Below are 26,288 nucleotides of genomic sequence, written 5' to 3'. Positions count from 1 at the left end.
CCTTTGTAGGAGGAATATAACATACAACTCTGTGTCGTGGAAGAGGCTGATCCTAGACAAAATGTTAACAATTACATGCGTGTTTTTACTATTTTAAAAGCAATGCTTAATCATCGGCTGTCTTCAGGTTTAGGGTAGAGGAGGAGGCGAGTGTGCGAACTGGTAGTTACACTGCTTTGAATATATTTCTCTTATGAAAACCTGTTGCTGCAATGTTCCTAGGTTTTCGTTCCATGTTGTGGCTTTCAGACAGCTCCGATGATACGACACCTCCTACTCTTGCAACATTTTCAAAGGGTTTTGTTTAAACATTTCAATTTTTTTCCTTCTACACAAAGTTCTGTTCACAAGTGATAGAGATGTTAAGGATTTCCAAATATGCTCAATTCTTGGTTGTGAAGTTTCAGAACCGTTTTAAACTAATAAGGACATGGACCTGTTAGAGCGAGTCCAGAGGAAATCATGAAGATGATCTGAGGGCTGGAGCACCTTCCCTATGAGGACAGACTGAGAAAGTTGGGGTTGTTCAGCCTGGAGAGGAGAAGGCTCCAGAGAGACCTTCCAGTACCAAAAAAGGGGCTCCAGGAAAGCTGATGAGGGGTTCTTGATCACGGAGTGCAGGGATAGGACAGGGGGGGAACGATTTTAAGCTAAAAGAAGGGAGATTGAGATCCAATCTCGGGAAGAAACATTTGCCTGTTCAGGTGTTGAGGCCCTGGCAGAGGTTTCCCAGAGCAGTGGTGGTGCCCCATCCCTGGAGGGGTTGAAGGCCAGGTTGAATGGGGCTTGGAGCAACCACATCCAGCAGGAGGTGTCCCTGCCCATCGCAGGATGGGAACTGGATGGGCTTTGAGGTCTCTTCTAACCCAAATCGTTCCATGATTCTATGAATTTCAGAACGTGAATGCTGTTGATGTCAGCTCTATATTTATATTAACATCTAAGCGAGTTTATTTGGGCATAGTTCACTTACACCTTTCTCCTCCTATACTTGTTAATTGAGAAATACATTAGCGAGAGCAATGCTCGTTTGTCTGAGTGGGCCTGACTGCTGTTTGTGTTTTGCCATTTGTATTTTGCCAGTTTCCTGTTTTCTTGCTATATTGATTAAAGCAGTTTTGTTGATGGAGGAAAGGTAATGTGGGCGACTGAGAAACACATTACCTATTAAAAAAAGTTTTTCTGAGTCTTTTTTTTCTGTGTGTGTTTCAATTTACAGGAAATGATTCCAAAGTGGATGGCCTGGTAAATTTTGAGAAACTCAGAATGATTGCCAAGGAGATCCGCCAAGTTGTTAGAATGACCTCGGCAAACATGGATCCGGCTGTAATGTTCAGACAAAGGTGTGCAATTTAGCAAGACAGTAGGATTGAAGGTGTCTCAGAGCGGGGAGAGATCTGGGTTTGTGTGTGCATCAGTACGTTGGTATTTCATTGTGTAACCCATCATTGACATTCTCCATCAGAACCACAACCCTTATCAAATTATGGCAACACAGTTGGCACTTCCAATACCTGCTCTTAACAACTGCAAAACCCATTTGTTGTCTTCAAAAAGCCGAGAAAAATAGATTGTAATTCTAATGATACATATTTTTGCTAAATAAAATGTTAGGGTCAATAGAGTTTGAGGACAGTATAATATTATGGAAGAAATCATATTTATATTAAAAAGCACCCAAATCACCAGGTATAAAGCTGAAATATTGCTTCAAAACAAATCTCCACTGATAACATATTGCAAACAAACAAAATATTTTTTATTTGTTCTAAACACAGCTTGTTCCACCTACATGATGCTTGAGATGTTCAGGCTGTAAGCAGGTGGAGGGTGTTTTCTTGTTTTATTTTTCCTTTGTTGTGTTTTTTTTCCCCTGATGCATAATATCATCAGACTCTGCATTAACAAACTGCAGCGTAAAAGCACCACGACTTCTAATCCGGTGCTGATCGGCTCCAGATTATATTTAGTGGAAGTAAATAATTTCCTGCATCTGTTTGTTTCCCACTGACTGAACTAAAAGCATCAGCTGTTCTTTGTGTCCACACAGGGTCCTGATGCCCGTAGGTCCCTATCGAGAAGAGTTTTGTTCTCCTTTCCTTGCAAAACCTCTCGGGGTGCAGCTCAGGTGGGGAGGTGATGACTGGGTGATGGCCTGTGCTGAAGCATTGCACACTTTCTCCTTTAAGAAACAGCAGAATCCTCTTTGGAGCCGTGTGCCAGGCGTGTCCCCTGCAGCTCCTGGCCAGCGGTGGAGAGAGCAGAGCACGGGGGACGCTTAGAATCACAGAATCGTTTAGGTTGGGAAAGACATTTAAGTTGGGCGAGCCCAGCTGTAAGCCTACCACTACCAACTCCACCACTAAACCATGTCCCTGAGCACCGCTGCTACACGGCTTTTAAACCCCTCCAGGGATGGGGACTCCACCTGTTCCCTGGGCAGCCTTTTCCAGTGCTTGACAACCCTTTCGCTGAAGCTGAATGGCGAGTTTGTGCTTTGTTCCTGACTAAATCCCAGCTGATGGGTCACCCGTGCACCTCTAAATTGGCTTCAGCGCCTGAATTCGGTTACATGTGCACGGTGGAAGGCAATAGCATATGCAAGGATTTGTAGCGCAAATAAGAGCATAAAGATCTGGCACCCTGTGGTCTTGCAGTGGTCAGGATTCACAGACGATCATCGATCCTGTCTGGCTTTTGCTTTCAAGGCTGCCTCTCAGGAAACATAAGTATTTTGTTTAAAACTGGTCCAGTCAGGTTGGAGACAAAAATAACAGATCCCTTGTGAATGTTGTTTAAAGATGGGTTCGTTTCAAAGGGGAGATTCACCTTCATACCCTCTGAATTGGCAGAATTTCCTTTTTAACATGAAGTTATAAAACTACTTATCGATTGGTTATGATTGCTTTTCAGCAAACTTTGGCATTCTCAGATGAAATCAGCCTATAAATAGATTTCCCTGCTGCCCTTTTCCCTGCACTTTCTAAGACCTAATGAAGTCAAATCGTTAAATGAATTTAACAGTAAATAGTTACCTTTGGTATGTTTTTCAGAACCCATTTTAATGCCCGTAATTTAAATTATGCACACTGACATAAAATGCTTAGGCATCTAAATTAGAGATAGTGCCAAAGATTAAAAGAAAATAATTCCATGTTTTCACATCATTTATATTCATTTTCATTGCCTCTGGTATTTGATCTATCAGTTTGTGTTATGAAGCACCAATAAGTGCTTTTGAAGATAAAAAAATGAACAAGAAAGGATGTTTGTTAGCGGCAACATGAGACTTGTTAGCAAGTTCATTACCAATTAATATAGAGCATCTAGTTTTTCAGCCTGTATTTGGCAATTCGCTTGTTTTCCAGCAAGCAATCAAGAGAAAACAACATCATAAACTTTGAATACTGATGATGATTTCTCATGCGCTTACTGCAGTACTAATGCAAAGAGTAAATTAATTTAATCACACTTGCTGTGAGATGAATAAGTTAAGCAGTTTTTGCTCGCTCCATCAGAATTGAATTTGACTTATGGGAAATCACGGAAGTTTAATGCGTTTCATTTTTAAATCTGTAGGTTAAAGTTAAAAATAAACAAAAAACTGATAGATGTTCATCCATATGAAAGTGTTGGAGCAAGCCCTGCCCTTGCATTGCATTAAAACATTGTGTTATTGTTTGAGAAGAATTTTGCTGTACAGAAATCTTTTCTTTTCTGTTCTTTCCTGTCTACATCTTTCTTCCTGACTCTCAACTGTTTTATTTTTTTCCTGTGCTTTTCTGTTCAAATACATGCTTCAATGTATATGGCTCTTGCTTACAGGAAGAAGAGGTGGAGAAGTTTGGGGTAAGTGTAGAGATGAATGCAACTAAGATAAAATAAAGATTATGCAACTCTTAACATACTGCATCCTCCTCTTTAGTGCATGCATCTGAAATACAGCATGCATTTTATTAACCCTGCAATACCTATTTTTTGGAAGACAGGAGTAAGTGGTTACAGTCAACGTTGCAGTGCAGTTATCAACATTGAGTTGCTTTTGTGTACCAGATAAGTGGTTTGAGTTTTGGCTTTATGCATTAACCCCCCCCCCCCCCCCCCCCCTACTGTGCTGTTATATTGAAAGGCAAACTATTTGAGGAAATAAATAACCTGCTTTTTAACATATAGCAGAAAAATTTAAGCCATTCTGCATTTTAAACTGTAAGGGCACTTTGAATTGTGATAACGCTCTAGTAATTTCCCCCCGGAGTCTGAGTTCAAGCTTCAAAGTATTTATTTTTAGTATATATTTAAAACGTATCTCACATCTCATACATGAAAATCCTCATTGATTTCACTGAGAGTCTTGATTCTGTAAGGACTGATTAATGAAATGACTACAAGCGAGAGCGCCGAGAGTGCCCAGAGATATTTCTGAGTGACTCCCGGCAGGGGTTTCTTGAAGCCTTGGGTTTATGATGTGTCTTTTTGCCCACAGACTGTTACCCACGTACCTGTGTGCCTTTGAAATGCTGCTTTGCACCCTGTGGGCATCAGGTGCCAAAGCAGCAATTCGTTATGATGTCGATGTTGTGCATCGCTGCCGAAGGCAGGGCCGCGCGGTGCTTTGCCCTCCCTGCCGTCCCTGGGTCTGCTGTGCCCGTGTGATGCAGCACAAAGCGTACCCGAGCCCTCTGCTCAGAGAAGGGATTTGCCCCCACCAGCAGAGGGGGGACAGTGCCAGGACTCGTGGCAGCCACAGTGGGAAGGGAGGTTTGGCTGCTGGTCCCCGATGGGGAGTGAGCGGCCTGCGGATGCCCTTGGCGCAGGGTCAGTGCTCGCCAGGGAGTGCCTCGGACCCGGCTGCAGCCACCCCAATTTCTGACCCGTGGGGTTACTGTGAACACAGTGAATAAGGGAAAATAATTTTCAAAGGAAATTAAATTAAATGGCCTTAAAAATTCAAGCCCAGACTTTAAAGTCAACCAGTGTGTATGTAAGCAATGAAATATTTACATCGTTAAAAAATAAAAGGATGTAGTTTCCTGTTTCTTTCTACAATAGATGGTAGCTTTGCTCTTACTCATAGGAGGCAGGAATGCTCCCTTGGTTTGAAGAGGTGTGAACAGACCATCGTGCCTTTAGGTGCTCTTTGTCTACAATGGCATTATTTTTTCATTTAAGCTATAAACTTCTGCCAGTTTTTAAGCTTGTATTTTCTCTTAGAGTGGTTGATTTAACATCTCTGAAGATAGTGCAGTCAGCTGTTTTCCACCACTTGATATTTTTTAAGCTTGGCGTGCCTGATTCCTTAAACTTCCTCAAACAAAATGTTTCATTCTGACTCTTTCAGCCCTTACAGCTCTTGTGTGCTGGAGAGTGTTTGTTCTGCCACTTGTGATTTTGTAAACCTACCCAACATCTTGATAAACCTCTTTACAACTAATTTAGCCTTTTAAAATAAAGTTATTCTTCTGAATGTTTAAAAAACTGCCCAAATTAACAACTTCAACCAACTTTATTGGCTCTTTCCATTCAAATTTACATGTAACGCACACTGTGATCTCCATCTATTAAAAACTGAGTTAGAACTGGTGTGGCCATTGGACTTTGGACAGTTGAAATAGAGGGGACATGTATGTTTGAACAAGATCAATTGTTTGGTTTCTGATTCAGCGTGAATAGGAGTGACTGTTGGGGACAGTAACATCTGTACGTTAACAATTCGGGGATTATTTATTTCTGCTTCAGTTGCTGGTGGAAATGGCTCAAAATTAGGAGCATTGAGGAGCGTTGTCTTTCATAGATGCCCCTCCGTACAAGTCTCAGCATATGTGTGTTATCGCTGCCTTCCTGAACTCTGTTGGGATATTTTTTTTTTTAACAAGCTGCTTTTCTATGAATGTTTTTACTTAATTGGAGAAAAAATTCAAGTGCGTAATAAAATGTACTTTGCATATTTAACATAATTTTCTCCCTTATTTAAACATTATCCGAAGCTTAGTTTTCTAGGAGGATTACACCAGTCACTCACTTCGGTACTCAGCTGAAGTTTCTATTGTGAGCCTGGTGCACACAGTGGGTACCAAATTCCTTAAACCAACAAAGTTATCAAGTTCGTCCACTCTTGCAATCTCCAGCTGAAATAGCGTGGGGTTTGCAGAACAAGACTGATTCATTAGCAGGGCTAAATTGGTCCTTTACACAGCATTACGCCTTGTTCTTGCTAGTGCCACACTTTCATATGCAATCATTTTCTAGATTCAAATTCCTGCTATCAATTTACCAGAATATTTTAAGACAAGTGTTGTTTTAATGCTGTTCATCTTTTTAACTCATTTGCATCAGCATGCACTAGCCCTAACTGAAGATTATTGGTATTAATCTGCTTTGGTGTGTGCTGCTGCAGTTCCTCAGTGCTGTTGAGACTTAAAACTCTACTGATTTGCTCTTTTCTTTTATAGGTCTCTGAGCCAGGGCAGCACAAACTCGAACATGCTGGATGTACAGGGAGGTGCTCACAAAAAGCGTGCCCGACGCAGCTCGCTCCTGAATGCTAAGAAGCTCTACGAGGATGCCCAGATGGCGAGGAAGGTGAAACAGTACTTGTCCAACCTGAACGTAGAGACAGATGAAGAAAAGATCCAAATATTGTCCCTTCAGTGTGAGCCTGCATATAGCACTCGTAAGTACCATGATCTAGAACGGTGGCATGATCTATAAAATGTATTAAAGTCTTGTTCCTTCTCTAGAAATAATCTTTTAAAATACTCTAGTGTCAGTTCGTGTAGTGACTGTTTCAGCAGGTCAGCGTTTATCTTCTGATCTTGATTGAGCTCAGAAAACTTCAATGCTGTTTTCTGTTTTGACCTATCGCTCTTAAACTGTTTCTTTTCATCAGTCTGGAAGGAAATTCAATAGTACATTAGCTCTATTCTTGCCCCGCTGTCCTTGTACAGCATTAGGAAGGATAAAAGTAATGCTTACCATATGAACAGCAAGAAAATGAAAAGAGACAAAATCAATATAGAAACTGCAATGGATTTCAGCTTAGAATAAATGAAGATTGTTGAGAAGGAGAAGTTAGGTCAATGTTGACTGATAGGATGACGTGGCTTGGCAGTCAGAAATTGCAGGCTATGGCAGGACAGGTTTCATATTTTATCTTCTGTGCAACTGTCTAACTAAACAAACTGCTGTCTGACCTGCTGCCTTACACAGCTCAGTAAAGTCTTGCGTAAAAACGAGAAGTGGTAATTGCATTTGATTGTGATCCTTTGAAATATTCCCTTGCTTGAAGGGTAGGTCTGTGTCAGAGTGGAAGAGTAGCAACCTGGCTAATCAGAATTATGTTTTATGCTTGTCTGTTGTCCAAATGCAGCATTTTAAGACTGGTTTTCTCCTCAAATAAAAAAAAAGATGGTTTTCTCATCAAAAAAGATGAAATTTTGTCTCTGATGAGGTAAGTTAAAAGCCTGACCTGGAGATGACGTTTTGAAGATAACATTTTAAGCCCTTTTCATTACTGAGGATGAAGAATACAAATCCGTGTTATTCTGTAAGGTGCTTTCACATGCAGTTTTATTTGTTAACATTTCCTTTTAAGCAGCACTGATGTAGGAATTCTGGAAACAGCTGAACCTGAGTCCTTTTCTAAAAGTGTGCATTTCTGTGTGTAGACACTGGCTTTGTGCCTGAGGTTGCCAGAAATCAACTTATAACTTAGTCCCCTGCCGAAACAATAAATTAAAGTGTGTCAAGAAGAACTCGTGATAGGTGATCTATGTGCAAACATAACAGGTGGCTGAACTGTGCTCAGGAGATAAACAAAAACATTACGAGCTTGTTTTTCTGTTGTTTTAAATAAATCATTTAAAATATTGTTTGCACAGTGGTAGCCTTTTGGAAGTAAAAATAGGGAATATATACTGACTGTTTTACTCCATGCATTTAAGCAAATGGAATCTTTTTTCTCTTAACCTTTTAAAAAAAGGAAAATGAAGGGTAAGTGGATATCCAAATAAATATGTAGGGACATATTAGTAAAGTACCTATTTTTAAAATTCCCTCCACCAAAAAAATCCAACCCCCAGGTAAAGGGTGTGGTTGTGGTTATACCTGTAGTTTGCAGGGCTGGCAGAAAAGGGAGGGGAGGGATGCTGTGCATGCAGGAACTGCCAGCCTCCCCGTGGCATTTATTCCGTGGGATTGGGAGCACTGAACTGCTCTGGGGGATTTTCTCCATACACGTTTGAATTTTAACCAAGTAGCTTTAAATCAGGGAGATATTTGTTTCCTTTGCAGATTGATTTTGTGCAGATAGGTTTTTCTGCACATATCCAGGAGAGGAGGAAGTTCAGCTCCCCCAGTAGTGAGATTCCCTGGCCTTGCTTGCAGAAGGAATGAGCAGCAGTAATGCTGCAATCCAGATTTTTCCAGGGGTTTAAGGGGAAGTCAAATGGCCTCAACTCCAGAGTTTAATTGCTGTGCGATTAAAGTAAAACTGAGCCAGTGCCTATGCTGTAAATCAGTTTTGCCACCTAGTGAAAGGTTTGATCCCAACTGCAAAACAAGCGTTTCTTCTCCCTTTGGTGTCCTTAAGTTTGAAGGAGATGTATGGTTTTGCACTTTATATAAAAACATAGGAAATAACTTTAATTGTGGTAGAAATAAATAACATTTTTGTGTTCTGATAAAGTACCTCTGTGGCACCTGAAAGAGTTGAGGGTTTTATCACCATTTCACTTAACAGCCTCTTCAGTGTCTTGGAATAGAAATGTTTTCAAAAATGCTTTATCTGCTTCATACCATGGTTGCTTTGACTGGATGGCTGCACACAGAATGACTGTAATAATCCTGCGATTCAAAGTGCAAGATAAAAAATCTGCAATTTTTCTCTAACAGTGACAAAGAATTTAAGTGAGAGAAGAGGAGGGAAATCCTCGGAAATGTCCCCAGTACCCATGAGATCGATTGGCCAAACTGCTAAAGCCCATCAGCACCAACAAAACAGGATGAGCCAAGTTCTTCAGGTTCCAACTGTGAATTTATACCCCAGTAGGAAAAAGGGGCTGACGAAGGATCACGTCACATTCAGTGAGTACCTTCAGCTCACCTGTCTGGAGAGCTTTCTAGATGCAGGGGGTAAGAAGGAGGAGCCTTTTGTAGCTGTGTGGATTATTCGAGGTACCATTATGCTTCAGTTTCTTCATTCACTTGAAAACAGCTGAAGTGTGTTAGTGTGTTTTAAGAGAGCCTGCTGGTTTTTAGTCACTTGTATCTTCAGTAACTTTTCTTAAAACGCCTCATTGTAAGGTGCTGGCCTTAAAAATGCCATTGATTTATGACTTGTAACCTTGCACTTTCAGTGACAGTGCTTATCTATACCTGTACATCTTTTTCCCTTGAACTAAAGAATGCCTTCTAACTCCAGTGATCTTTAACATCTCTCTAGAACAAGTCAGACGTACAGCGTTGGGTCTCTTACTGTGTATTTTTGCATTCTAAAGAGATCCTTGCGCAAACAGAGCAGAACAACATTGCTTGTTTCTTTTCATGACAAAATGAAGTATAACATATTTAGGTGAATTCATTGAAACAAATCACAGGCATTTAATAATTTAACCTCTGGAACACTGCGATAATAACGCTATTGTCAAATGGATCAATGTATGTTATTAGTTGCTTATAGTGAGAATGATTTTTTTTTTTCTGTTTGTAGATTTGCTAGTTGCAAAGCAGTATTATGTATTAAAATGCTTTTGACCCATTTGCATAACTGTTGTATCATTTGAAAGCTACGATCGTGGGTTATTAAATGAAGTTAGTTGCAGTTAGTAAATGATATTAAATGGTTCTATGATGCATCAAACAGTGCTATCCATTAAAACAGCTTCAGAAAATAGTATATTGGAGCATATAACACAGTGTTAGCAGTTAGTATTTATTTCAGGTCTCCTCTTAAAAGCCTCTGCAACTGGATGTGTTCCAGAAGCTTTGCTGAGAGGTGTTTCTTCTTTCCTGTCTGTTGTGTTCGATGTTGACTTAACAAACTGTTGAGAACTTCAGTTAACTCCTCAGCACTGTCCACTGCAAAATGGTCTCTTAGTGAACAAGAAATACCAGTTCGTAAAGTACAGTGATGCACTGGTTTTGCTAAACTTGCCAAGCTCTATCAGTTCCTGTGAGTGCTACTTTGAGAACTGCTGATTCAGAAGATCTTAAACTGACTTGTGGGCTGTGACGCCTTTAACAGTGTCCCGACAGTGTCATGGGCTTCCTCCAAGCTTTATTCTTTATACAGAATTAGTCTTTGCCAGTGCTGGTGTATCTTTTGCAGTGGTTCTGGTTATGACTTGGGTGTTTGAGCACACTTCAGGTGAGCAGTAGCAGAGGCCACTGCTATCTAGTCAGAGTTGGAAATGGAGCCTGCCTCCACATGCAGAATTTGTTTGAACATCTGCTTCTCTCCTTGCCAAATACTCCAGTGGTTCAACATGGTGCTTATTTATAGTTTAAAAAGATACCATTAACTTGAAAGAAGAATAATATGCAGTAAATGATTCTGTTGGTTTTGTAGGTACAGGCTCTCCACAGAAGTCATTAAGCTTGTCTGAAGAAGTCAGTAGTAAGAAGCAAACAGATGACACTATGTCCATGGCATCTTCTTTGCACTCCAGCCCGCCTGCTTCTCCTCAGGGCTCTCCACGCAAAGGTATGTGTAGTGCCTGAGTGTTCAGTGTGCACGGCAGCATCCGTCTTGGGAGCTCGTGCCCGTGTTGTACCAGGGACAGGAACATTGATTGGTAATGAATTGTAAGAGAAATAGTAGTTGAAAAAATCATGTGAAGAACAGAATCATCTCCTTCTACGAGTAGATACTGTATTTCAGGGTATTTATATGTTATGGTCTTAAGTGTCACCTACACTTTAAAAAGGGAACAATTGTTTTCTTAAAAACTGCTTGAATGCTTCTGACAGAATTCCCAATAGGTCTTGAGCACCGATGCCCGCCAGCGGATCGGTGCAGGTTTAGGTGATTGGTTGTGTGAATGGCAATTACAAACCTGGGGAGTTTGTGAAGATGACGGTGGTGCACAGAAACTGTGGCTGTTGAGACATCTTATGTTTTCACCTCAGGTAGCTGCAGTATCCAGTGAGATGGAGCTGGAGATAAAAAGCTGTCATAGTTCTTCAGAACAGATGGTTTTTGATAGCTACATAAGTAGTGCCTACAAAAGAAATCCTTGAGCCGCTATTCATACTTTTTGTTCTTGTGCACAGGGCTTTGTATACATCCCTGTCTATCATGATACCCCGAGCATCCCTTTATTTTTGATGGCTTCTTCTTAAAAGACCTGCATTACTTCGTCATTAGTCAACCTTGGATGGGAATTCAGTTGAAATCTCTTAACGGCTCATTGTAGTCAGCCACTGGGGTCAGTGTGGAACGGTGTAAGGCTTTTCTCCCTCCCTTCTGTGCTGCTTTTGACTCACTGACAGCCCAAAGCCACTGGATTAGCATGGCACGGCACGGTGACTTACTGCATCTTCTCACCCTTTCCAGTGGGAGATCATGCTGCTCTGTCCACTTCTGCCTTCACAGATACCTTTAGGAGAATGCCACTTATTTTCCTTAAACACAGCATATGTATAAGAAGCTTAATTACTTGTGTTACCAAACCAAGTTCCACTGAGATGCTTGAGCATCGCTTATAAACATGTTATTTTTGTTAACTTTCATATGGTTCTTTGAAAACAATATTTTGTTTCTTTGGGAATATCTCATTAATTCAACTTGCTTTCAGCGTATTTTTAGCACTGATCTAATTTGATTGAGGTGATCATAGCCTGTTGTATGTGTCGTGCTAACAGCTCATTGAACTAAAATTAGGTGCTTCACAGACAGCGGTAAGGCGTAAGTTTTGGCATGAACACATTCCACATAATTTTAGATGTCATTTTCTTTTGAGCTATACCCAAGTGATATGCAAATAGGATAAAAAAAAAAGTGTTTTAAAATCAGGACATTATTGGTTTTTGTCTTTATTTATCCCTATTTATCTTGTCACTTATGAAGATCTGCCTCTGTGTTCTTTGTTGTAGTTGGTAACATCCAAAGGTCAGATAATTGCAGTCAAATGAATCTCTCTGGGTCTTCCTCATCACTCGCCAGCGAAACCAGCAACAAGAACAGTGGACAACGCAGCTATGGAATAGGTGGGGCTTATTTGCAAAAGAGAATTTGGATGATTGTCAAAGCAAGAGATAGCTCTGACATAAAGAGAGCAAGAGAGGATGAGAGTGAAAAGGCAGAAGCTGAGCGTGAGCACAGGAATATGAAAGGACCCCAGTTTAGAAGACTTAGGGAAAGAAGCTTCTCCAGGGAAAGAAAACCTTTTTCTGCAAAAAGGGAAGCAGAGCACATTGAAGCCTCTGAAAGGAGTGAAAACCAAAAGGAGAAAGACAGTGATGCTCTGAGTACAGCAAGTATCGATAGCAGCAGTGTTCTATGGACATCTTACTGCCTGTGCATGAAGTCTAGAAGGAGAAGGAAGACTCTGTGATGTATTTTTAGAAGAAAAACTATAATGTCCGCTTTGTGTCAGATATACTGATCTTATCTAAGTTATGTTAGTGTTATTCATTTACATGTTTAAGCTGTTTAATGTGCTTCCCTTCCAGATATTTGTGTCAGTTATTTATAGCTAATCACCCTTACAGTGCAGTGAAGACAATAATGTGGAGTTTAGAGAAGCAAGGAACAGGTACAGTGGCAGTTCTGTTATTTAGTGTTTTGCAAATGCCAATGCAACAGTAAGTTCTACAACGTTTTCTTAATTAGACTGTAGGCAGTCCCTTATATGATGAAAATTATCTGCTTACTTCCAGAGCTGGTGTGTATTTGCATTGGTCATATCTTTTGCTAACTGTTTCAGCCTAGCGAAGACTTGCAGTTAGTCTGTTCATATGTGGATGTTGTTATTTAATGACCCAACTTTGAGATAGAGTTAACGTCTTCAATAAAGAGAAGTCCTTTCGTTCTCCAGGTCTTTGAAGTTCTTGAAGAGCTTCTTAAAGATGTGCTGTGAGAACATTTCTTACTGTGGTATTGTTCTGTTAACTTAAGGAGTCCATTAGACCAAGTAAAGAATGTGAGATATTAATTATTGTTAAAGGAAAGGAAACTAAGATTTAATCTTAAAAATGCTGGTCTTAAGTACTACTTCTTTTTTTTTTTTTTTGATTCATAAGGTTCAATTTCAGATTGCTGTCTAATGCTCTTATTTGCTGTTAAAATCCTACTGCAATAGTCAGGCTTAAGCTGCGAAATCTCTCCAATTCGGAGCCATGTGCTCGGTGACGTGTGTACCGGTGGCTCCAGGTGCCGTGTTACCTGACCTCTGTATTTTCTACAGCCTTAATGGCGTTGGTCTCCTGCACGGAGGTGTGTGGGTCACTGGCATGGCTTTTACGCTGCCTGGTCATTCCACTTTTTCAGCTAACTGACGTCCAGCTCAGAGGAACGGGCAGATAGAAATGGAGTGATTGGCAGACATGTGGGAGAAAATGCTTGTCTGAGGACTGTGTCAACAGTGTGTCAATATGGTCTTCTGTAAAGAAAGACCATGTTTTGATTAATTTAAAGATGCTCCTTTACCTGTACATGAAGGAATTGATGATCCAATATGTTCAAATAGAGGTTTCAATTTTGTAATTTTATGCAGATAATGCAAGGCGTATCACAGACTGTTCTGTCCCGGTGAGGGCAGGGATGTGTTTCCTGACAGACAGTGGATTTGCTATAGAGAAACCCACTGGGAACTTAAAGGGAAAAAAAATAAAGAATTAAAAAGCCTCAAACAACACCACAATCATTAATCCGAGACCTTTTGCCCTCAGATAAAGGGGAGCAAACCACAGCTGTGGGCCAGAGAGTTATCGGAGGCAAAATGTTTCGGGATTTTTTGTTTTTATTTTTTTTAAATAAAGAAAAAAAAAACCGAACCCCATCCCAAAGTGATTTAACAGACATCTCCTGATTTTGTTGCCTGGCAGTGCAAGAGAATAAACTTTGGTCTGCCCCTAATATGGTGCCTGGGCTGACCTAAAGAGATGAAGTCCCCATCCCTGGGAGTGTTTAAAAGACATGTAGATGTGATGCTTAGGGACATGGTGTAGTGGTTGCTTGGCAGTGCTGGGTGTATGTTTGGACTCGATCTTAAAGGTCTTTTCCAACCCAAATGATTCTGTGATAGAAGATTTAGGCACGTTGTCCATAGTGAGAGCTCTTTCTGAAGCAGTGTGGGGCCACATGTCCCACCTGGAATCACTTCAGCTGTACCAGCAGGTTTGTCTACAGCGTATGTGTAGTGGGGCTCATGGAAGTCCTCAATAAAGTAGTCTCTTTCATGCTTACTTGAAGGAGGAGGTGTTTGATATATGGGGCTGTATTTGTGTTTTAAAGAAGTTATTTGAGGGTCAGAGTAAGCCAGCAGAAAAATGCATTCTGTATTTTGCCTTGAAACCAGTGAGGTCTTCAGCTGTTTCTCTTCTGCGGGAGCAACGCTGGCGTCTGGTCCAGCACCTGCCAAAGTTGCATTTACCGCTTTTGCTTCCTTCTCTGTTGATTTTGGAACAGGTAATAAAACTGAAATGGACCATATGGCCAATCCCTGAGTGCTAATAGCTGGCTTTTACTTTAGTCAGCATCTCCTCACCCACTGCCAAAACCTTTTTTGAGCCTCCCGTGACAGCAGGGCAGAGGGATAGTGGGAATTGCACTGCATTTATGTGAGAGCACTTGCAAAATTGGAGAGACCTGATCTATCCGCTTGCTATTCATGCTGCAACTGTTGAGCTGTGTGTGTAGGTTTAACCTTCTGGTCTGGAGAGCAGTGGAGTTGCAGGTATGGTATGGGTGTCGCCAGGCTTGCATAAATAAATGATAGTGCTAAATGCTGATAGATGGACCCTAAGAACTGATTGTATGCAAACAAGGTTTGATTGATTTTTCTTTTAATTATCCGTGCTGAAGTGTGGTCATACCGAATAAATCACTCTTTCACCAAGACGTTCTCTTCTCCTCTGCTTTAGGCTACGCCCTCATACCTTCCACTAAGTCTGATAACTTCTCCGACTCCAGTCACAGTGAGATTTCGTCCCGGTCCAGCATCGTGAGCAACTGCTCAGTGGACTCGATGTCAGCAGCACTGCAGGACGAGAGGAGTTTGTCCCAGTCTCTCATTGTGGTGGATTCAGTGGGGGCAGAGAGAAAAGAGCATCCTCAGCCGCTGGCTGATTACAGCCAGTCGTGCACAGGGTAAGATGCAACTGGTTTTGGTTGGGCTTGGTGTCCTGGTGTCGGAACGGGTAGTGAAGCTTTGGTCAGGGCATGGTTATGCACTCTGCTGAGGTTATAAATGCAAGGAAAAAGGCAGAGGTAGCCTGAAACTAAGAGGTAATCACTCCTCTGCTTTGTGCCAGGTGCTTGCTGTAGTTGATAGAGGAAAGCTGCTGTGGACCAGATTTTTAGGGATCTGGGGTCAAGCCTATGAATGCCTGTTGTATTCCCTTGGGAATAACTTCTCTGCTGCCTTGTGCAGGGATGCAAGTCAGGAATAACATTGTCTCATGTCAGTGCTCCCATGCACCTTGCCCTTGCTGCCTGCCTGTTTTAAAACCAGATAACTGTCTCAAAGAATGTCACTCTTATTTTAAAGCTGATGAGGTTTATATTTCTGCTTTCTGCTGTTCTCAAATATAGCTGGTCAATCAGTAGGCCTGCTCTCATCAGAGGGATGGCTTTCACCTCTTCCATGAGCAACGAGGAGATCTCCCACGACCATATCACGGTAGAGGCAGCAGATAGCGGCCGGGGAAGCTGGACTTCATGCTCAAGTAGTTCCCATGACAACTTCCAGAATATTCCAAACCAGAAGAGCTGGGACCTCCTTAATTCATACCGTCACACCCAGCTGGATGGACCGATAGCTGAAGTCGATCCCACAAACTCTTACTCTGAGGAGGCGTATTTGTATTCTGAAGCCTTTTCCAAAGCCAACAGGCAGTCAAAAGCCAGCGTGGAGCTCGATCAGTCTCGGCAGAGCTGGGCCTCCTCCAGCTCGCTGTCAGACACCTACGAAACAAACTATGGGACAATTAAGCGGAGGGGACTGGAGAACTCTACAGCAGAGCAGACGGAGGTTTTGGACTCTAAACCAGGCGCTGATACAACTTACAAAACTGTTACTTCCAGTACAGAAAAAGGCCTGATAGGTAAGCCAAACCAACAGCTTATGGAAGCTTCTACATCTGTGATTCATTTTGATATTAAGTCGTTAAGAAATGACATCACCAGGTCTGGGGGCAGGATGGCATGTTAAATTCAGCTTTGCAGGTGGTTTTAATCTGAGTACTACACAGACAGGGCATTTTTGAGCCACTTTCTTTTGCATTAGGAAAATTGAGGTAATAAACTGGCACATATCGTGGTCACTTTGTGGGTCTGCAGGAGAACTGTCCTTGTGAAAATGTCAAGCACTTCCTGTCTGCTGCATGACCTTTTATTTCTTTGGATTATTTTGGAAACGCTCAGCACTGTAGACTCTCCCCTGGCAAGGAGCAGTGAGAATGGCTTCTTGGAAGTCTGTTTAATACAGACTACACATGAACCCGAGAGGAAAGAGCGTGGTTGCTGAGTGGTACAGAGCTCTCCCACTGCTCTGGAGCTGTGGCATCTTTCATCTACAGGGTTTGGTCTCTGGAAGCTCAAAGGCTAAGCAGATTCTCTCCCTATCTTTGCTATGTTAAACTGCCGTTTATTTGGTTATGCAGCTGCAGTTTGGCTACACATGAAAGGAGAAAGACTCGTAAAATGTCTTTCCAAAGATGCATATTTCTACCAAGCAAGATGTTCTTTCCCTGTCCTAGTGAGTTTAGCAGCCAAAAGTAAAGGGACTGGGTTAGGAACAAGATAAAACACAGAGTGCAGAGCTTTCTAGACTGTAAGTCAAGGATGCAGCTGAAATGCTATTTAATTACTGACTCAATTGCTGGAGGGTTTTATGTTATCAAATTAATTGCTTCCATAAGCACCACACATCGGGTGGAGGTCTTGGATTGCATTCTTCCTCCTTGGCTTTGTAGAAGAAAGGCGACACGCTGGAGCTTTGCAGAAAACTTGCTCATAGCTCACTCCTGTGCACGTGTAGCCTTTCCGAGCTGCTTGTGAGCTGGTTTAGGAGATGTGTGAGCTGTTCAATGCACACAATCTTTGCTTACAGCTCTTCCCTTTCTTCTTAATTCTCTTTACATCACACTGCACTGTATAGGTCGCTGCTTTTGTGCAGTCGCAGCACACTGGTAAGAAGCAGCCAGCAACGTGCTTTAGTGGAGCGTGCATATGTCGGCTTAAGCAAAGATCTGATACAGGTGGCTATAATTCCTGGTTTCAAATGCAAATCTCTTAGCTATGCACCGTCATACAATATGCCAAAGGTATTTTCACTTTATTTCACCATTTTCTCCCCAAACAGCTTGTTACCGGAGTCTGTAATGACTGCCTGAATTCACAATGTTGTAACCAAAGTAAGGATCTTCATTTCATTTGCTTAATGAGTGCTGGGGTTGAATAGTGCCCCAGTATTGGCACAAGCTGGCTTGCTTGAAACCTTTAAAACGGAGCTGGAAAGGCACGTGCTGATGACAGAATATTGTCTTGGCAGAATACATAAATGCGAGTGCTTCATAACTTAACTGCATCTCTACCCTTTCAGCATCAGATGCTTTTTGCTGCAACCTTTGTTTTACAAGTAAGGGAAGGTGTGGAATGGTGATGTGCCATTGCTGTACATCCAAAAGGAAAACTTTTCCATTACTTTTACCTATAGGAGACTTTAAAATTTATGTTGCTGCCTTTTAGTTACGTTTCCCTTAGCCACCATGTAGAATTTCATCCTATTTTCCTTACAAAGTGGGTATTCGAGTAATCAGCTGCTTGGGAAGGAGGGTTCCTTGTGAAAAGGTTTTGTAATCTCCTGAGCCTGGGTGAGTGACAGAACTTACGGACACTTAGTGCTGTGGGCATTAAATGCTTTTAGAATGTTTTATTTTGAACCGAATCTTAAAATATTATGAACGAGAACTTTACAAAAGGGCACCTTATTCCTGCTGTTACGACAGACTAGGTTTGCTCTAGGAAGCCTATGACTTTCTTCTTTCAAGGAGAATATTCCCATCCTCGTCAGTCCTACTGCAAAACCAATGAAGACCGAAGGCGAGGAGACTCGGCCCCTCAGGGAGAAGAAAGCCTCCTTCGCTTCCCCTGCCTTCTCACAGGGGCCCAGTTAAATGCTGGTTAAATGAAAATGATCCCTATACATCAGCAGTTTAGACCTCTGCCTCTTCCCACCTGTATCTGCTAAAACCCAGAGTGTGAATTTGGTTTTACTTATTTTGCTCTAAGCCCAAGCACAAGCTGGGGCCATCAGGTATGAACTGGCTCTTATTCCTGAGTCTCATGAGTCCACAACTCCAGAAATACTCCTTTAACTTCACCCTTTTACGTTCTTGTAAGATAAGAAGATATTACAGTTGCTGAAATAAGCGGAACTGTAATGAGCGTGCACTGCTTAAAATATATCCACAAGAAGAATGTAAATTCAGTCAACTCGCAGATTTTTGAAATGATCCTAGCTTTGAAGCTCTCCTGTTGCAACACGTACACAGAAAAAGCCCGATTTAACATGCACATCAGCCCCAGACCTGGGGGCGGGTGGGAGGGGAGGGAACGTAAAGAAAGTTAAGTTTTGGGTTGAGAGCTGGTGTGACCTGAATTACCCATGAACAAGGAAGGAAGGGAGAAGATGAATTGTGTGGCATGGACATTGCAAATAATATTATTGATTGTGGTCATTTCATGACTGCGGAAGGTGAAATGCAGCCTTTGCAAAGGCATTTGTTTCCATGACTGTTCCTGGTTATTTCTCACCTGTAAACAGAGATATAATTTAAAGTACAGGTTTAAAAGCAAACAAAACAAAGCAAAAAAACCAAAGAAGAAAAAAGGAGATAAATTACAAGTATGGACATGATACGCCATTATTTACAGTAGAAAAGTAAAATGATGAATGCAGGCTCAGTATGCAGTTTGCCTTGTAGGAGCAGTTTTATGTGAAACTAGGCTTTTGTCTACCTGTAACGTAGATGTTGGATGGTTTAATGTCTTATTACACATCAGTTGATACAGTGATATTTCACTGAAATGAATCTCTTTGTGCCACTGACCTCCCTTCTGGGTGATGAGTGGATGTGTTGAAGTCAACCAACGGTTCTTGGTGCCAGACGGTAGCACGCTGTGCACAGTAACTCTGGGCTAGTTGTTTTAATTTCTTTTGGTTCCGTTTCCTAGCATGTAAGAGAGTGGGAGCAGGCAGAGCTGGCAGTGCCGTGCTGGCTCTCTGCCTGTGCCGCAGAGCTCTGGCATCCCGCGGTGGAGCACTGCCGCAGCACTAGGGAGCGTAATGGTCAGCTGAGTGTAGAGAAGGTTACAGTCTTGCTTCCGCTCAATTAGGCATCTCACCTAATGAGTTCATGGGTTCTCTTGCTACTCCGACGTCTTAGAACAAGTAGAAAACATAAATGAAAGCATAAATATCTGCTGCTGTCGTTATAACCAGTGTTTCTGCATTTGCATTTTGTTATCAGTTTCTGTTTTGCCATTGTAACATTTCATGATTTTTTAATGTTTTGTTTCCTTTGTTTTCTTCTTTAACATTTCCATTGCTTATTTCTTGTGCCAGTGTACTGTGTCACCTCACCTAAGAAGGACGATAGGTATAGGGAGCCACCGCCCACCCCTCCGGGATATATGGGGATTTCTTTAGCGGACATAAAGGAAGGATCGCCCCACCACCCACACCTAAAACCTCCAGACTATAGTGTGGCAGTGCAGAGGTCAAAGATGCTGCACAGTGACCTCTCTAGACTCTCATCAGCTGCTCTCGGTAGTGAACCCGTGGCCTGTATTTCATCGAAGATGCCTCAGTGGCATAGTCGGCAGCCGTCCAGCCCCAAGCTAGCAGATATGACTGACGCAGATAGTGAAGAGGATGGTATGTGCAACACCTGGCTCGGGAGATGTTAAGTGAACTGCTGTGTGAATCTGGTCTGTGCAGTGCTGACTTCACAACGATGTTCTGGGCTTTCTCTTGGTCATTCTTGGAGATTAAAACTTGATTAATCTCTAAATATACAAATGCGTTTGTATGACTGTATACACATGCATAAATGTATGCATGTATATACGTGTTTAAAAAGAACAAAGAATGCCTTCCCTTTATAAAAAGCATGTTGACACCGAACAGAGTTTAATTACACATAAATGAATATATGTGAAATATATATATGAGTTCTCCCAAAGCACAACTGAGACGCTTAAGAGCATGTAGATACTATTTTTTTTCTTTAAAATCTGTCCCCTTTTGGTGGTGATGATGACTCTGAGGGACACTGCCAGGCTATAAATTCCATGCAGAAGAAATCCAGCCTCTCTGGATTGATCAACTGATGTCCTGCTGTTTTAGAGCAACGTCAGGCTGGTTACCTAAAATGGATATTTTGGATTTGGTGGGGTGTTGTACAACTTTCAACTCGTTTCATTCATTTGCATTTTGGGGCTGGCATTAAGCTGCCTTATTTCTCAATTGGGAAACTGGGTTTGAAAATGTTGAACCAAATAACGGTGAATTTCAGTTCTTCTGCAAAGGGCATTTGTTAAAACCTGATGCCTCAGCGCAGCCTGGCCTGGCAGTGTCTCTGGCAGTTGAATTCTTCATGATCTTGTTTGAAGCAACAGCCGATGCTGCCGAGCACAGCACGTTTCGGGTGACCAAAATTCAATTTCTGAAAAAGACAGCTCTCATGTTGTGTTAGAACTGACTTAAAAGTTAGGGGAATTTCTACTTAATTGTTGATCTCTGGTTTGCTTTTGATACCTGTGCACTGGTGTGATCTTGCTGTACCCTGTGTTAATGAACTCTTTTTTTTTTTTTTGTTGAGGTTGTTTCCTTCAATTCCAATTTAAAAGGAGCGTGGATTTAGATTAAAACAATTTCTGATGCAAAATGATCCTATCTTGGCTCTTTACAATATGTAAACAGTATTTAACATATATATTAGTACTGCATTTCAAACTTAAAGTAAAACGTAAAGTTGGCCAGCATTAATCCAGTTGTCATATTAAATGTTTTTGATGTGAAAATAAGGAAGCAATTGCTTCAAACATTTTAATCTGAATTTTTCTAAACTAAATTTAACCATACACTTTTACCTACGCCTATTTTGCTATTTTTAAAGTGCCTGGTTAACTTTATTTGGGAATGAACGCTCACTGCATGTTGGAAAGTAATTTACTGGCTTTCCTGCCAAATCAGTGGCTTTTGGGGTATTGGGAGCTGCATGCTGATAATTTTTGAGGGGTCTGGGATTTTCTGTTTTACATCTTTATTGTATGATATAAAACCTCAGAATACGTGAGGGTTTATTTAAATGGTGCTACTGACTGTGTTGTGGTCAATCATTGATAGTGAAACCACCACGATGAAGTGGTGAAGTCCTCACAGAACCACTGTAATCTCGTGTCTGGGTACTGTTCTGTACCCGCTGTCCGAGGCATGGCCCGGGGGACTAATTTACTCTTTTGTTTGTTTGTTTTGCAGAAGATGAACAAGTATCAGCAGTCTAACCCTTGGGCTAATGATGTAACCACACCACAAGGGATGTGGGGAGAAAGGACCACATGATTCTGTTAGCGAACGCTAACAACTTGCTGCTACTCACCTCAGCCATCGTGTTTGCCTCTGTCCCGGATGAGATGGAACGGGTTGGATCACGTCTCTCTACCTTAATTCAGTCTGCCACCGCCTACAAAAGCTATTTCTGCCTGTGAAGTAGAAAACAGTTTCCAAGGAGCACACTGGCCGCCTGGAGATGGACCAGGCTTCGTGCGTGCGGGAGGACCAGTTGTCACCACCTACTTGGAAGTGTTCTTCTGTATGATACCAGAGAATCCTTTGGTAGTTCTCCATCCTCGTTATTTTCTACATGAACCATTATGAGTCGAAGAGTATTATTTTATGGACTTTAAAAAAAAGAATATATCAAAGTGTCAGCAAAAGCGAAGGACATTGCTGAAGTATCTGAAAATAATTTATTAATTTAAATTTTTTTGGTGGAGTTTCCTTTATTTGTGTTGGGAGTGCTCTGGTTGGCTAATAGAAATGTTTAGTCAATGTGCTAGTAAATTAGCTACACGGAAACTGTTGTGCTCTCAAAATAAACACAGAAAACTAGAAACGGGACATTATCAGGTGCAGAAATACGTAGATTTTTAGAGTGGTTTTAGATTAAATAGAGCACAAATCCCTGCCGAGCAGCACGCGTCAGGCAGGCAGCCCTGCCGTCTGCTGCTCCCTCCTCCACGGACACAGCAAAACCCTCTGCCCTTTAAGTATTCTTGAAAATTCTTTAGCTGCGGCCAACTGAGGCGATAGCTGGTGCTCTCCTCCCCTCTTCAGTCACCGTTTGAGCTGTGGAAACTGCAGCTCATGGGGAGCTGTCAGGGGAGGTTGAGGCTTTTGTGAAAGAGTTTTTCACCAGGTTTTGCCCTGCAGAGTTCAGCGTGCAAAGCGTGCTGCTAGAAACCAAAACTGATCTGTGTGTTGTGGGTTTTAAGATCATCCCACGCGTTCTGGCCTTTTACCAGAGCTGCACAGGATTTAGGTGCAAAGGTTATCCTTAAAAAAAAAAAATGTAAAAAATTATAAATCACCTTAATTTCACGGTAAAATTTGTGAAACTGAATATTAAATGGCATAATGCTTATGTAAGGGTATAATGCATTTTATGATGGGTTAAACCCCCCTAGTGTGTTCTTCTGGAAAATACAGATGATCTCAAAACATGTTGTTTTAAATCCTAGGTAAAAATCCTGGTGTTGTTGATGTCAGTGACAGCTTTGACTTACAGCCAGCCAGTATTAACACGCGATCCTCTAGTTTGACTGTGGTCAAATCAACTGCTTTGCATCGCTTAGCCAGCCAGAGCGCCGAGGGGGAAAACTGGAAATACCTGCAGTTTCTTTCTTTTTTTCTTTCTCCTAGCACATGCTGCCCCACTCTAGCGTTAAAATTGGACCCGAATGTGTGAATATGTATTTAAACATTTAATTGTAAATCTTTGTTGTGATGTTTACAGCCTAAGCTAGAAAGATGTTTGTCATTTTTACAGTGCCTCAAAAATGATTTCTATATCCATAGTTGTGAAGAGCTTTAAGGTTTTCTTTCTGTGTGTGTGCAGGGGGTGCAAGGTGAATGCAACACTTTCTGGAAAACGACACAAGTACCAAAAACAACCCAAAGCCTTTGATGTGCTTTCCCTGTAGCAGCTCGGGGCTGATGCTACCGGGTGAATGCATCTGGCCCAGCCTGCACCCGCGTTCCTGGCGGTGTCAGTCCCGTGTTCCCCTGGGGCTGGAACTTGCCCACGTCAGCTGGGACTCAGAAGTGAATGGCGATGCTGAAGAAGGGATGCCCGATGCGCAGCTGATTGATGAATTTTTGGCACAAGTATCTGAGGAGTAAATGGTTTAAAAAGTACATTAAAAAAATCAGTTGAGGTATTTCATAATAAATGCATTTTGCTTTTTTGAGGCCTTAATGAATATAATGAACCTGCACAGGCCTTAATGACTGAAGATTAATGTCAGTGTCAAAGCAATGTGGGGCAGAGCGATTATTTTCAGCACCTGTGATGTTGATAACATAGCTGTTAAATTGATACTTTTGTTGGGGTATAAATCCAAGTCCTAGCTATCCCATCATCAACTGTAGTTGCTTATTGACTTTTCCGTGGAGCGCGCAACAGGCTTTGTGTTTCATCAGAGAATCGTCTGCATTGTGCCAGGTAAATTAAATCATACGGTTCCCGAGACCTCGGGTGCCAAGCTGTGGTTTGTTTCAGCCTGTTGAACAAACGTGTAAGGAATGAAGGGTTGTTACGTAAGTCATTCCCTTCTTTCCCTAAAGCTGTATCTGAGGGTGCAGCGAAGCCACTCCAGGGAGTTGGGGCCGGGGTCTCCTCTGGCAGCCAGAAAGAGCAGTCGAATAAATCACCCACTGAAACGTGGTGTTTGCACATCAATAGCATCCGTCTGTTCAGCAGGGCTTTTCAGGACACTGGAAAGGTTTTAAAGTGAGTGACAGTCTCGCTAATCATATTTTCCTAATATCCAATACAGCTGGTGTAAATAAGTCACGTATAAACTATGGACAAATGAGCTTCTGCTTCTCCTGCCTCGCGCAGTGTGGCTTCCTCTGCTGGTCCTTGCTGGGATTTCTGTTTGTTTCTTTGTTTTTAAATCAACCGATCACATTGATCGGGGCTGATAGCCGAATGTAGTGTGTCAGAGATGGATTTGAAGAGACATTGTCCCTTTTTTCAGTAATTCAGATGGAGGCGAGATGGTGGTTAGTACCTGTCGTACACTGATCTATTGACATGATGTCTTCTGGGTTACAGATTCCCAACCTGGTACCTCCACCAGGTACCTCTAACTCTAGCTCTGATTTTGATGAACAATTAGAACACCTCATGTCGTGTTCTTCCACTGCCATACCTCAGTTTGCTGGCTTTCTGCTGTTTGGTTGCTCTTGACTTGCAGGTGAAAGGTATGTTTCAGCTCTTGGTGATTTAACCACACAGTATTTCTTATGCTTTATGAATCTTAAACTTCCAAGTAATTCCCGAAAGAGCAGTGCAGTTCTGTAAACTTTAATTGGCCTCTCCAGTTGCAGAAAGGGGAAAATGAGATCAGTCAAGTCTCTGAGTACTGGTTTCATCTCCTGAATATACAAAATTAGGGGAAGGCAACGTCTGGGGATGGGTGCAGTACGCGTTTTTGCTATGTGGACATGCAGGAATGGGTGGATGTTGACTAACACTGGGGGTTGTGTTTCCTTCCTGGCTCGTTTGCTTTGCGTTTACTCGTGTAAGGAGTTCCACAGGGGTGAGGGCTGCTTCCCTGGGAGCCGGTCCGAGCCTGCTGCTCGGGATGGGGTGCAGAGGCACTGCCTGCACCAGCCGGAGGCGGCAGGGGTCCGTGATCCCCAAAGACTGAACCCATCAGTGATGTTACTTGAGAACAAACCCGTGTGGCATCAGGAGTGTTGCAAAACCTCTTTCATCATCTCCCAAGTCATTTCATCGCAGGCACCAGTGGAAATATGAACCTGCCATTTAAGTTGTTATTAGAGTTAGAAATTCTTTAAAGGAGAAACTTGGCCTTCACAAACCCAGAAGAAAAAAGGGATGCTCTCTCTTTAGAAAAGCTTTACACATTACGTTTTAGAACGCTTTTACAGAGGGTAATCTACCTTGAATTCCCACCCAGCTCTTGCTTATGTTGTGCTTTTTATTGTTTTATCTTTATTTTTGATATTCCTGGAATGCAGTTTATCTTGGTATTAATTAAATTCTAAATATGTGAGCATATTGGCAAAACTGCACAGATGTAATGATATTCCAATAGCAATTGTACTGCACAAGTCAGTGATTGTAAAGTATTCTGTAACAAGCAATGTTTGTCTCCTATTTTTTGATACCTCTTACACTTATGTCTTTTAGAAAGACAGTGCCTCTGTATGCTTTTTGTATTTTTACTGAGTGATTGTAAATATTTGTTATATTTTTGGTTAAGAGAATGTTTAAAAGTACTGTTTATTATCCAATCTATTAATATGTTGGAATCAATAAACAATCTACATATATTAATAGTTTTAAGCAGATCTTTTCTGGCAGTTGGCGAAGGATGGGAGCCGAGTTGGTGCGGAGCCGAGGAGAGTCTGGCGGGAACGTTGCGCACCCTGGGCTTGGCGAGAAGCAGCCACCGAGTGATTTCTGTCCTCGCAGTAAGCGATGGCCCCTTAGATTTTGGCTTTGTCTCCCCTGTCTCAGCGCGCATCGTGGCGGGAGCAGCTGGAAGAGCATCTGATGCAGACAAACGGGTGCAGGAGCCTCCAGCCGTGCCGGGAATGGCAATGGTGGCTGCAGCCTGGTCGCAGCATCCTCCCTGGGCCAGGAAAGTGGCCTCTGGGCACCAGAAGGGCAGCGAAGAAGGAGCCAGTGCTGTGTTCAGACCCTGTGCCCGCACTGCTCTTGCAGGCAGCACCCATTGCTCAGTGCTTTTTACCTCTCCTCTGCGGTCTCTCACCATCCTGTCTATCTGTCCCACAGCTCAGGGAGCA

General features: G+C 42.1%; 1 protein-coding gene across 7 annotated transcripts in view; it reads left to right on the top strand.

Moving 5' to 3' along the window:
* Nucleotides 1-25,815, top strand: part of RAPGEF6 (Rap guanine nucleotide exchange factor 6) — a 123,542-nt gene extending 97,727 nt beyond the window's left edge. For 3 of the 7 annotated variants that reach the window (XM_054079422.1, XM_054079418.1, XM_054079424.1), the window contains 10 exons: nucleotides 1,220-1,343; nucleotides 3,826-3,849; nucleotides 6,450-6,670; nucleotides 8,890-9,081; nucleotides 10,565-10,699; nucleotides 12,091-12,204; nucleotides 15,082-15,307; nucleotides 15,752-16,263; nucleotides 19,788-20,099; nucleotides 21,705-25,815. In XM_054079422.1, the coding sequence (XP_053935397.1) occupies nucleotides 1,220-1,343; nucleotides 3,826-3,849; nucleotides 6,450-6,670; nucleotides 8,890-9,081; nucleotides 10,565-10,699; nucleotides 12,091-12,204; nucleotides 15,082-15,307; nucleotides 15,752-16,263; nucleotides 19,788-20,099; nucleotides 21,705-21,730 (1,886 nt within the window). In that variant the 3' untranslated portion in view covers nucleotides 21,731-25,815. The remainder of the gene's footprint in view (nucleotides 1-1,219; nucleotides 1,344-3,825; nucleotides 3,850-6,449; nucleotides 6,671-8,889; nucleotides 9,082-10,564; nucleotides 10,700-12,090; nucleotides 12,205-15,081; nucleotides 15,308-15,751; nucleotides 16,264-19,787; nucleotides 20,100-21,704) is intronic. The other 4 variants (XM_054079425.1, XM_054079423.1, XM_054079421.1 and 1 more) reach the window with 2 other exon arrangements.
* Nucleotides 25,816-26,288: the final 473 nt, after the last annotated feature.

Source organism: Cuculus canorus, chromosome 14 (genome assembly GCF_017976375.1).
Source record: "Cuculus canorus isolate bCucCan1 chromosome 14, bCucCan1.pri, whole genome shotgun sequence".
NCBI classification, from domain to species: Eukaryota; Metazoa; Chordata; class Aves; order Cuculiformes; family Cuculidae; genus Cuculus; species Cuculus canorus.
Note: the sequence above shows the minus strand (reverse complement) of the source record. Positions and strands in the feature narration are given on the sequence as shown.